General features: G+C 40.7%; 1 protein-coding gene across 1 annotated transcript in view; it reads left to right on the forward strand.

Moving 5' to 3' along the window:
* The window catches only part of EDIL3 (EGF like repeats and discoidin domains 3), a 242,858-nt gene extending 231,727 nt beyond the window's left edge, over window positions 1-11,131 (forward strand). The window contains exon 11 of the mRNA XM_036402712.2: window positions 7,232-11,131. Within this exon, the coding sequence (XP_036258605.1) occupies window positions 7,232-7,381 (150 nt within the window). The 3' untranslated portion in view covers window positions 7,382-11,131. The remainder of the gene's footprint in view (window positions 1-7,231) is intronic.
* The last annotated feature ends 663 nt before the right edge of the window (window positions 11,132-11,794 follow it).

Genomic DNA, 11,794 nt, shown 5'->3' on the forward strand with positions numbered 1-11,794 from the left:
GAAGCAAAATAAATTACATTGCAGGCTGTCACATAGGAAGAAAATATATTTTAGAAACAGGGCCAGAGCTAATAGCTATCTTGTTTTTCTCAACTAGAGGTCAGTAGCTCACTGTACCTCCAGAGCTGAGGACATCCAAACCAAATCTGACCTTTTCCTTTTTTTATTTTTCCCCCCTTTTTTTTTTTTTTTTTTTTGTTTAATCACATTCCACACGTGATTTATAAATTGCACAGCCCGCTGTAGGTAACCCAAGGCCAGCTGCAGTGTCAAATGGCATTTCAGAGGCTGTTTTCTCACAGGAAGATGAGAACATTTGAAAGTAGCCTAAAGGAGCCTGGCAGTCTGCAGCACTGCCAGTCACCACCAGCCATCAGCAGCGCAATTAGCTGCAGGTAGACAGTATTTGCATAAATGGCCACTGGGTTTGTACACAAAACGATGGACTAGTCGTAATTTTATACATTTCTGAGTGCACAGACCATTGCCAGGGTGAGAGGAGACAGGAACCTACTTATTAAAGAAAAGTTAGATCATGTCAGGTTAAAAAACTTTCTGCTAGATTTGTTAATGGTTTTGTTTTGGTTTTTTTTTTTTTTTTTTTGGATGACGTTGAATTATTATAATATCTGGTTTACACTCAATTCCTACACCTAATCTACTTACTTGGCACGGGTAATGAATTTTCTTTTAGTAATATTACTTAAATTATCACTATTTGATAGCATTATCTGCAATAATAGTTGTAATTTCTAATCTAAGTGACTATTTTATCTGCACTGGTTTAAATTATGAGTGACTTCCACTACTTTGAGCTGAATTATCCTAATTTGTGTCAGGTGAAGATCTAGCTATGCTCATTTCAGCTGGGGGAAGACAAAATGAGCAAAAGACAAAATGCTTATTTAACAATCTACCTTGCATTTCTGTAAGCATCTTTGGAGGCAGGTTGGTCTTCAAAATGTTTCTCTTTTTGGCTTTGAACCTCCTGTAGGCCATGTACAGTGGAATAAATGCCCATTTCTGTAGCATCAACATGTGGATCACATGGGATAGACAGTATGAGAATGTTAGAGTATGTTTCATAAGTTTCAAAGTTATGAAACCTTCTAATCAGTATTAGAAGGTTTCATAAGTTTTAAAGTTTTATCTCCCTCTACCTGTTCTGAACATGGAGAAACAATAAAGGCTGTGTACAGATATTAATGGATGTGATATGCGTGCACTTGATGTAACTGAGAGAAAAAATTACTTTTTCTCCTCTTATTCACTCCAAAAATGCATATGCCCACAAACACATCCACGTGCCACCTTTATTTTTCTGAATATTGAGATGTTCTGCACTGAAGAAAACTCCAAACAGGGGCCATGACTAGAAATTCTTTATAAAATATTCTTCTTCTAATATGAGCAGGATTAACTGCTCCGTGAAATAGCATTTTTAAAATATTCTGCTAGGTATGAAAAATGTTTTTAAGCTACAGCAGACAACACTCCTTTCCCCAAGCTGCTAGTCTTCAGGTATTTCTCCTAAATTATTCAGTCTTACAACAGTTTTCTTTTTAAAATTCTAATCCACTTACACTGTCATTATCTGGATTTTCTGCTAATGCCATAAAACGCTTTGTTTACATTGAAAATTCTCGCATAATGTTTGAAATCAAGACATTCAAATTGCTTGCTGGACACAAGTATAAGCAAGAATTGTTTGTATTTCAGAACTTTTCAGCTGGGAATATCAGTATCTATTTTCCTGTCTTTCACTCTTTTTCCATAAAGTAACAACGATTAAATTTACCATATTTAAAACTACAGCAGCACGCATTTTCTGGTTTTTGGGTTTGTCTTTTTTTTTTTTTCCAACAGCAGCTGCAAGAGCCTGAACACTACAGAGGAGTGTGTGGAGGGTCTGTATGTGTAAAACTGCTAGAGCTGCTGAGTAAATATTCCTGCAAGTTACGCCTTTTTGAGTGTGCAGACTGACATAAACAGACACTGTAAAATCTGAAACGTTCCACAGCAGGGTTGGCAAAAAGCAGGAGCTCTTAGATCCACTTGTACAAAAAGAAAATTCACCTTGTGACGTGGCAGCCACTGATTTTGGGGAGGGTGAAGCTCTTTCCAGGAGCATCCTGTGGACTGGAATCATGCTTCAGGATTTTGGCTTTTATATATTCCATACATTTGTGATCCTGCAGTTCTTTAGTGTGTAGCTCCAAACTCCACATTCAGTGTCAGCTGCTGCTGCCCCATTTTGGGCAGACACAACAATTCCTCTCCAGGCCTGGCAACCAAGGACACCTCACTGCCCCAGGGCCTGAGATGTTAAACAGAACTGAGTTGGGGGCAGCAAACTTGGGCTAAATGACTTCATTACCTGAAGTTGTAATTGGAAAATTCATCCCAAATAAACAAATGGATCAAACTTATAAAAGTGTGAAAGCCCATGACCTGTGGGCCATTTTTGGGTGTAGCTCCTGGATGGGCTTGGTCTGCCCAAAATGCACCTGAAGGTCCTTCAATAAACACAACTTAATTCCCTTCATTTTGTCTGGCCTCTGTTTTTAGGTAGTCCCAAAAAGGCATCAGGAAAAGTAAGGCTGTCATTCCTCCCTAGTGCCCTTTCCCAGCTCTGAATTTATTTTTTTTTTTTCTGTCCGTGTCCTTAACAGCCCCAGCTGTTTTTCCCCCTCGATTTATCTGATCTTTAGCAGTGGTTAAAGGCTGAGGAAGCTGTGCCATGGTTTAATTACGTGTTGAAAGGGGAACCGTGACCTTTAGATGGCTCTGGATGACCCTGCTGAGGGGACGCTGCAATATTGCCTGCTATCGATTTTCCCCACGCCACTTATGGTTTTATAGACACCTACAGTATCTCCTCTCTGCCTGGAGAGACTTATCTGCTTAATAACTCCCAAAAAAACCCCTTTTTCCTGCTGCCTCTTTCTCTGTGTTTGCTGTTTTGGGATGAAGCAGGAGCAGACCTGCACTCACCCAGAGCTCAAAGTGAAGGTGTGCACTGACACATTGATAATTTACATTCTGGTCTTTATTTCTTGAGCACAAATCACCCTGGAGTTATTTCATCATTGAGGATTTTATTTTTAATTTTTATTTCACTTTTCACAATTTTTTTATATTGTAATTCCAGCATCAGCCTCTGAAATCTTAAAAAGTCATGGCAGTCTTCAGAGCTATCCTGAAAAAAAACTGCTCGGAAACAAATGTGAGGAGTGGCCATTAAGAGGCATCAGCTTTTCAAGGGTTTTAATTACTTTGGTGGCTCATTTAGTATTGACTGCTTGGACATAAAACAACAGGTAGATTAAAAAAATACTTTTAGCTAAAGAAATAGCTTTTTTTTTTCTACTGATAACTCATGTTTTGTTCTTTGTCCTCCTTGCTCCTTCCAAATTCCTCGACTCTATTAGTGAATTGAGGCTAAAAGTAAATGAAGAGTGGGAAAGGATATAGTTTTTCCCATAAGAAATTTGCCATGGGGCCACAGGAAAAGAAAAGTAAATTTCTGTTAGAATGTTGTATTTTATGCAGATCATACTTGTGGATGCTGACAATGCTTCCCTTACTTTCTGATAAATCTACTTCCCCAAAATCCTTCTTCTCATCTAGCACATTTAGTTAATTTCTTGAAACTAGATCTTGAATTTTGAGGAAAGGTGTATTTCGTATTTGCATAAAATAACCTCTGAGACAGTTCAAGTGATAATGAAATCATGCATGAGTTAAAAATAAAATTTAAATCTTGTTCTCATCCTGTAAGTAAATGACATAATCCTCCCTCCTTCAGCTGTATTTGTTGCTGGTTTTGCCTCACATAATTTTATTTATCTTTCATATCTGTGTTCAGATATGAACACTGGGGCTGTAGAAAGGTTCCTTTGTCTAGCTTGGCAAAAAATATCAACAGATATTTCACATGCATGTGCAAGAAATCAAACGGAAAGCCAAAAAACCTAAAAAAAAAACCTTTTAAGTTTTCCTAGCTGCATTTTGGGTTTTGAGAGGTGCCACTGTAATTTCAATTATGATCTTAGTAATGTAATTTTTTGCTACAAATGAAACTGGAATTGAGGAGCAAACCTTGTTAGCCCAAGCTCCTGCTGATTTATGTATCAACCCTTCACTTGGGCAGCAAACAATTTTCCCTGTGCTAAATTATTTTGGTTGTTTGGTTGTTTTTTCTTTTCCTTAGACTCACAAAACTGATGTTTCTGTGGTCATTTTCTCAGCTACTTTATCCATCTATCAGAACTCCCACATCCTCTCATGCTCTCACCTCTCTGATGGCAGAGGAGAAAGGGAATTCATCACCTGGGGAGGGGATGGATTTTGTTTGATGTCCTGAAAGGACAGCACTGGGGAGAAGCTTCCAACATCCAAAAGAGGTTCCGCATGGAGACCAAAATCTTTGTGACCATGCCACAAAGGAACCAGAGTCAGGGCTAAAATGCTAGATCGGCCAGCTTGCACTTCAAACTCTGATATTTTCCCAAGAACTTCTAGGAAACCTGTAATTCTGCATTAATTCAGTCACATAAGCACTTCTCCAGGAGGTCTATATTCTTCTCTGCATGATGCAAACAACAGTCATTCATTTTCAGTCGAAAAGCCATCAGGTTCAGTTTTTATAAATGAGAAGTGAATTGGCTGACATTTTAAGAGAATGAGCATTTCCCATAAAAACTGAAAACAACCCAAGGGGATAATCTGATCATTTTGCCAAAAATAGGTGCTGTGGCCTTTGAATTTAAATAGTGGCTGGCAGGGGAAAAATCTGGCATTGATTTGTCATAGATAGGAGTTTTATAACTCACTTTTGTGTGGATTAACCAATAAGGGTGGAAATAAGATCATAACATGCACTGTACTGTAGGATGTTTTACTTTTATCACAGCCTGATGCTCTTAATTCATCTGCTGACTTTTTTCTGACATGAGAAGATAATATCCTTGATAATCACCAATTTTACAAGGGTTTATATAGTTGCATGCCAGCAACCTTCATAAGTGATACAATAAAAATTCTTACCTTTAATTATTAATGTTATTTCCTCAGAAGCAGTAAGAGGACCCTCCTGGGATTCATTTGAGATGGTACAAATGCCAAGTAAAAAGACATTTAATTTTTTAAATGTTAATGATTTTTGTGTAACTTTCAGAGCGTGGCCCTGGCGGAACGGTGGGTGAAGCTTTGAGTAGAAGCCTCTACCTGCACCAGGGCTGAGCGTGAATGAATCACAAGATTTAGCAGAGGCAGGAGATCATGGAATCACAGTTTTGGGTTGGAAGGGACCTTAAATTTCATCCAGTGCCACCCCTGCCACGGCAGGGACACCTTCCACTGTCCCAGGTTGCTCCAAGCCCCAATGTCCAACCTGGCCTTGGGCACTGCCAGGGATCCAGGGGCAGCCCCAGCTGCTCTGGACACCCTCTGCAAGGCTTCCCCACCCTCAGAGCAAAGGATTCCTTCCTAAAACCCAACTTCTCTTTGCCACTTTAAGCCTTAAGTTTAAACAGCACTAAAAGTCGTGCATACCGACAATAAAAACTCATCGCGGATCCAGGGCAGTCGGAGTTTCACCGTGGGCTGGGCCTCCTCAAGCCAGGTCTAATAAGCTCTTGGAGGCCTATAACACACCCAAGATAGCTCAGCTACCCTTGGAGGCATAAAAATCAGCAGGATGGCTTCTGTTGCAGTGCTGGAAACAAAAAGGTTTAATAAAAGGCAAAATAACGAAACTCTTTACAGAGAAAAACCAAGCCAGGTGCAAGAGGTTCTTGCTCCTGGTACAACACCTCACAAAAGCCATTGTTTTCTTTGTTCTCTTCTTTTTCTAGTAAATTGCTCAGGCAGGATTTTTTGGCTTCCTTCCAATTTGCTACCCTTAAGTTTGAGGTGAAGTCCCTTAGGCCTAAGAGGTGGCTTTTTCACCTAATCGAGGAGATAAACTTCTGGGCTTCTTTCCTTTTTGAGGGGACAAAGGATGGTTTTGTCATTCTGTCAACAGGGGACACATTCCTATAGACCAGCCTTAAAACCTCCCTGCATATTGTAAATGCAGGCAACCCGGACTGTCAGGACCCAGGACATCCCTCTGTCTGTCCTGAGCAGCCCAGACACTGCCAGGGGGCTCAGAGACCCTGGCACAGAGCCCAGAAATGCCCCTGTGGGTTTGATTGTGACCCATGGGGCAAGTTACCAACCTTAGAGGAAGATCTGCCAGCCACGACAAATTAAGTAGAATGACAGTGAATTTATCACAAGGTGAAAAAGTAGATTTTGGGGTTTTTTCGAATGGAGGTTCTGGGGGCAAGATGGAGGGATCTGGGCGTGTCCAGCCTTTCTCCTTCTTCTTCTTCTTGGCCTCCATCTTCTGCTGTGATGTTGGCACTTTTAGATTGGTTTAGAGTAGGAGCTCACTGTCTAACACAGGTGACGGATATTGGGAAGTAACTGTAAATATTGTACACGTAGTTTTTAGTATAAAAAGATAACACCGCCCCGGGGGAGGCAGAGTGCCTCTGAGTGTCCTGCTGAGCGAACCTCAGCAGGCCAGGAGAAAGAATTTTATAGATAAGGAACAATAAACATCCTTGAGACCGAGAAATGAAGAGCCCTGACTCCTTCTTCAATTGCCAGGCTGGAAAAAAGAGAAGTTTTAACATTTCTTGGGGTCACTCTGACAAGCTAGAGACCCCGACACCCAACAAGGGAAGGGAATAATGCATCTGGCTCCATGTTCTCAGAAGGCTAATTTATTACTTTATAATACTATATTATATTAAAGAATACTATACTAAAGTATAGTATAGTGTTCTTTAGTATAATATAGTGTACTAAAGAATACAGAAAAGACACTTACTCAGTGCTAAAAAGATAATAATTAAAACTCGGGACTCTTTCCAGACTCCCAACACAGCTTGGCCATAATTGGCCAAAGAGTCAAAACAATTCACACCAGAGTCCAATCAAGCAATCAGCTGTGGGTAAAACAATCTCCAAACACATTCCACATGGGAGCACAACACATGAGAAGCAAATGAGATAGGAATTGTTTTCCTTTTCTCCCAGGCCTCTCGCTGCCTTTCATCTTCGCGGCAGAAAAACCCTGGGCGAGAAAGAAATCACGTTCAGGGAACGTGACCGCCGCACCCGCAGGCATTCCCAGGGGAACTTCCACTAAAAGCCTCCCCCGTTGCTTCCCCCACAGGTGTTCCAGGGCAACTTTGACAACGACACGCACCGCAAGAACGTCATCGAGCCGCCGATCCTGGCCCGGCACGTGCGCATCCTGCCCTGGTCGTGGTACGGCCGCATCACCCTGCGCTCCGAGCTGCTGGGCTGTGCAGCTGAGGACTGAGCTGCCCCGCTCCTGCTGCTGTAGAAGAAGCTTGTAGGATGCTGCGTGGGGTTTCTCCATGAACCAGTGCTCGCTCATTTTTTTTATGGTAGGCCGCTAGCTGTCTTTCGCCAGGAGGTCTAAGCCTGCCCTTTTAAAAAACGATCCGATCCGGTTTTTTTTTTGGTTTTTTTTGCCCTTGAAATCTGTTGGTGTTGTCCCTTCTGCTGTGGAATTATCCTCCTAGTTCTCCTTTGAGATGTTCACCACCAGTTGAAAAGCGTTGAGGGAAAAAAAGGGAAAAAAAAAAAAACAAAACAGCAGCATCCTTTTTACAAGGGAAGAGAAAAACGAAGCTCATTTGCAGCTTCAGGAACATTGGCCTGACGAGTTCTCCATAAATCATACCATCATCTTACTTGCAAAAAGTGATACTGCAGCTTTTAGCAATAAGTTTACTTGGGGATGACTGCATTATAGTAATTGTGCCTATCAAACACTGTCAGTTCTTACGACATAATATTTTGGGAAATTCTCCCTGGTACTGTTCAAACACGGTACCTGCAATGTTCCAAGCTACCTTTCACCACTTCCATCCAGACAGCAGATTCCACGCACCTGGAGGGTTTTCCTGACTGCCCCATTTTCCTTCTCTATTTTGCATGCTGTAGACATGGTCTCCATCCTTTCTGTTTAGTATCACACTGTGCTGGTGTTTTTTTTCCTTGGGACATGTCACCTGTTTTGCATATGTAACCAAATCAGTGTATTATGACGTTAACGAATTTGCCAAAGCTTATGAATTTTCAAAGTTTCTGTGCTTTTTCACGGAGACTAAGGTGAGGCACCAGGGTATTTGTGGTGTCTCATCTTGGGTTGAGTCCACATTCCATCAGAAATTCCATTCCAGGATGATTTTTCCAGGGGGTGAGCACACAGCCCCAGACTGTGACCTGCCCACCCCCATCACCGCTTTCACGCACGCTCTGAGTTCCATCGAGAAGGAAAATGTGGGGAGAAGGAACCAGGTGCTAAAAGACACACAGGAGGAATGACTCCCTTACTGCCAGGAAACCCTCCCTCTTTAGGCTCTTCCTAAAGTCACAGCTTTCCTCCCCAGAAGGTAAGAGGTGACTTAGGAGCACACCAAAGCCTGGCCCTTGTCACCCTCTGCTCCTATTTTTAGACAACACCAGTGAGCCATGAGGAGGCTGTTTCCTGTCATGCCCCATCTACAGGAATGCTTCACACACAGCATGATAGCAACCCCAGTTTAAAAAGTAGATTTTAGGAGGAAAAGTAGTGGAGAAGTAGGGGGGACATTCTCCCCCGTGCCTCAGTTTCCCCTGCTGATTGAGATGACATCACCAATCTTTGAGGAGCAATCCAAGTTCCCTTGGAGTAAAGAGCTCTTTAGAGTTAGAGCAGCACCTCAGACTAAAAATGATCCCAGGACAGGGAGCGAGGGGACCTGAAACAACAGCACTTGGGATTACTGCCAACCTTTTAATTTCATACCATGCTGATGTGGAGAGAAAGAGAGAATGTGAGAGAGAGAGAGAGAGAGAGATGCAGCTGCATGTTTTAGCAAATGTCACTGAACTTATTATATTTTCTGTCACTGTTCCATTCTCACCAAAACTCTGAACTTGGGCACTGCTTCCCAGGCCAGCAGCTCGCTGGCCCACAATTTGCAAAGGGCAAAGTTTACCTTGGAAACAAAAATGGTTTGGATTCCGAAAAAACCTGCATTTAATCACACATTCTCCACCACAGACTAAATATATATTATCCATTGAACTGTGAAAGCCTCTAGAATAGCAGCCAGGAATTTTACATACAAGAATTGGGGATATAATGGTGGCGGTTTTCTGATAGTGTCACTTAAACTGTCACATTTTAGCAAACAGAACACCCTGCCTCTACAAAATGACTTAATCCTTAAACTGTATTTATACAAGTATTTATTTTATAAGGCTTAGACATTTAAAGACTTCTAAAGAAGAGTCCTGTAAAGGTAAAAGTATGTGTAAGAAATGTTGAGGTCCTGTGCAACACTGCTAAGTTTGTTCTTTATTTTTTACTTTGTGCTGCATAACAAAAGCCACTAGACTGTTACTGTCTTGTCTGTAACTGTGTTAACAGCATTCCTTAATGATGTATATATGGAGTGGTCTTCAAGCAAAAGGAGCAATTTTAAAGAGAAAGTCAATCAATTTGGTGGCACTTCTAATGAGGAAAAAAAATCTGAATAATGGAGGACAAGTCTATCCCTACATTATCTACTGCCTATATTTTGCAATTCAGGCTTTAGGTTAAAAAGAAGATAAAAAATAAAAAGAAAAAACTAGTAATATTTATCTCTTTAGGGCGTGCACACACAACACTTTAAGAGGCTTAAATACATTTTCCTATTATGGGAGAGCAGTTGATCCTGAATTTAATTAATTAATTTAATTAATTTAATTACAGATATGTAGAATAGCATATAGATATTTCACTGACTGTATTAAAAAAAAAAAAGAAGGCCATTTCATAAAATTAAACTTCCTATTTTAAAAATTTGTGCTAATGCTCTTCTGAAATATTTGGTTTCTGTTCTTAATGTTGGGGTTTTTTTTCATGTTATTCATCTTTTGCAACTTCAATTTTGCTTTTGAATTAATATTTCTTGGTTTAGTAAATGAATTGTAATCCCTTCACCTGCATAGAGAGTTTTCATGTAATGTAACGCAAAAATTTTAATTTGGTATTAATTTTTGTGTTGAGTATTTTCACCCTCATGTTCTGTGTCAGCTGTCAGTCTTCACCAGGAGAGCTCCATACCTTGTGATAATACTCCATGACAATTCATTTTAAAAAATCACATATCTGACGCCCTTACAGTTTCAACCTGCATGCTGGGAGTTTTTCCAATGACATTACTCCTTGGCTACCAAAAAGCTTTCTTGGAATGGCTCTTCCAGCACCGAATTCTGCTCCCAGAGTCAGCAGTATCAGTCTGAAATAGCTCTTGGTTTAAGTGGAATCCTTCAGATTTAACAAAACAGGTGGGGATCAGATTAGGGGATAGAATTAAACTCTATCCCTTTGATTTTATTTTGTTGTCTAGGTGCATACCATTGCCATAAGGGGCAAGTTATAAATTAACACAACTGTTCTCTCCCAGTGAAAGCAACCAGCCCCAAAAAAAAAACAGAAGTGCAGGGCCGGAGACATCCCTTTAAGAGGGGATGGAGAAAAGCTCAGAAATAATCCTTGACTTCTGAATTGATCGTTAACAATGGCATTGAACAAGGCCAAAAGTGTTCCCCTAATTAAATTTCACCTTGAACGAGCTAGGTATTTGTAGGCAGGCCTCACCTTTGTGTTGCTAGGTAAGTTTCTACATTTATAGCCTGGGAAATAAAGCACTGGCACGAGGCTCCTTTTTATCAGCGTTCAGGGCCCGTTGCCTCAACTGGCTCTGGATGCGGGGTTGACTTTCTCTTTTGAAATGGCTTCATACAAATTAAGTGTCAGTTTTGAAGACTAAGGATACTAAATGAGTGTATCTTTGCTATACAACCAATGTGAACTATAATATTCAGTGCTGGCTTCTGATGTGTCAGTAAGTACAGAAGTATCTCGGACACAAACGACCTTTGCAACCCTTCAAGCTGTGTGATATTCAAATGGTTTTTGTATATACCTAAATCATGTAGAGCGATGTAAAACCAGTACGACCTTGTCTAGTCTTCAAACTTAACAATAAAAACTTTTGAAAAATGAGGTGGTTTTCTTGAAGCTGTTATGTTGCAACACCTTGGAGGAGACACAGCTTATCTCGGTGGCGGCAAGTGTGGAGCAGAGATAGCAGCTGGCATTTTCCTGGATTCATCCACGGGGTGTTTGTGGTAGGTAAGTTTGATTCTGGAAAAATCAGCAGTTGGTGCTGTGCTCTCCTCAATGTGTTCTCTTTGTTCTTCCAGATTAAAAAAAAAAAAAAAACCACCTCTAGGTTTTGAACGCGTCTAAAAATACCTTTTTTTTTTCCTCCCTATCCCGCTGCTCTCTGAACGAGCACCAGAAATGTAAAATGACAATTTCATTTCCTGTAAGTCAAATTTTCTGGGATATTTATCAGCCCTTATCCTCTCTCCTCCACTCCTGCATCGGCAAATTAATTTCTGAGAAGGTGAGGAGTGGCTGCAGGCCAGACCTGCTATGAGATGCCACAGCAGAGCTGGAATTTGCTCACACCCTTGCCCCTTTTCTCTTTTATTTCCTGTACATCCTGCTCCCCAAAATAGTTAACTCTAAAACTTCAATATCTGAAGAAGCTTAAAGTAGCACATGGAAAAGCCATTTGCTCCCAAACCATTTAAACAATTAAATTACATAAAAATATTATGTTTACTGAAAAGAGATGAAGCTTCAGTGGTTTACACCTTG

Source organism: Molothrus ater, chromosome Z (assembly GCF_012460135.2).
Source record: "Molothrus ater isolate BHLD 08-10-18 breed brown headed cowbird chromosome Z, BPBGC_Mater_1.1, whole genome shotgun sequence".
NCBI lineage: Eukaryota > Metazoa > Chordata > Aves > Passeriformes > Icteridae > Molothrus > Molothrus ater.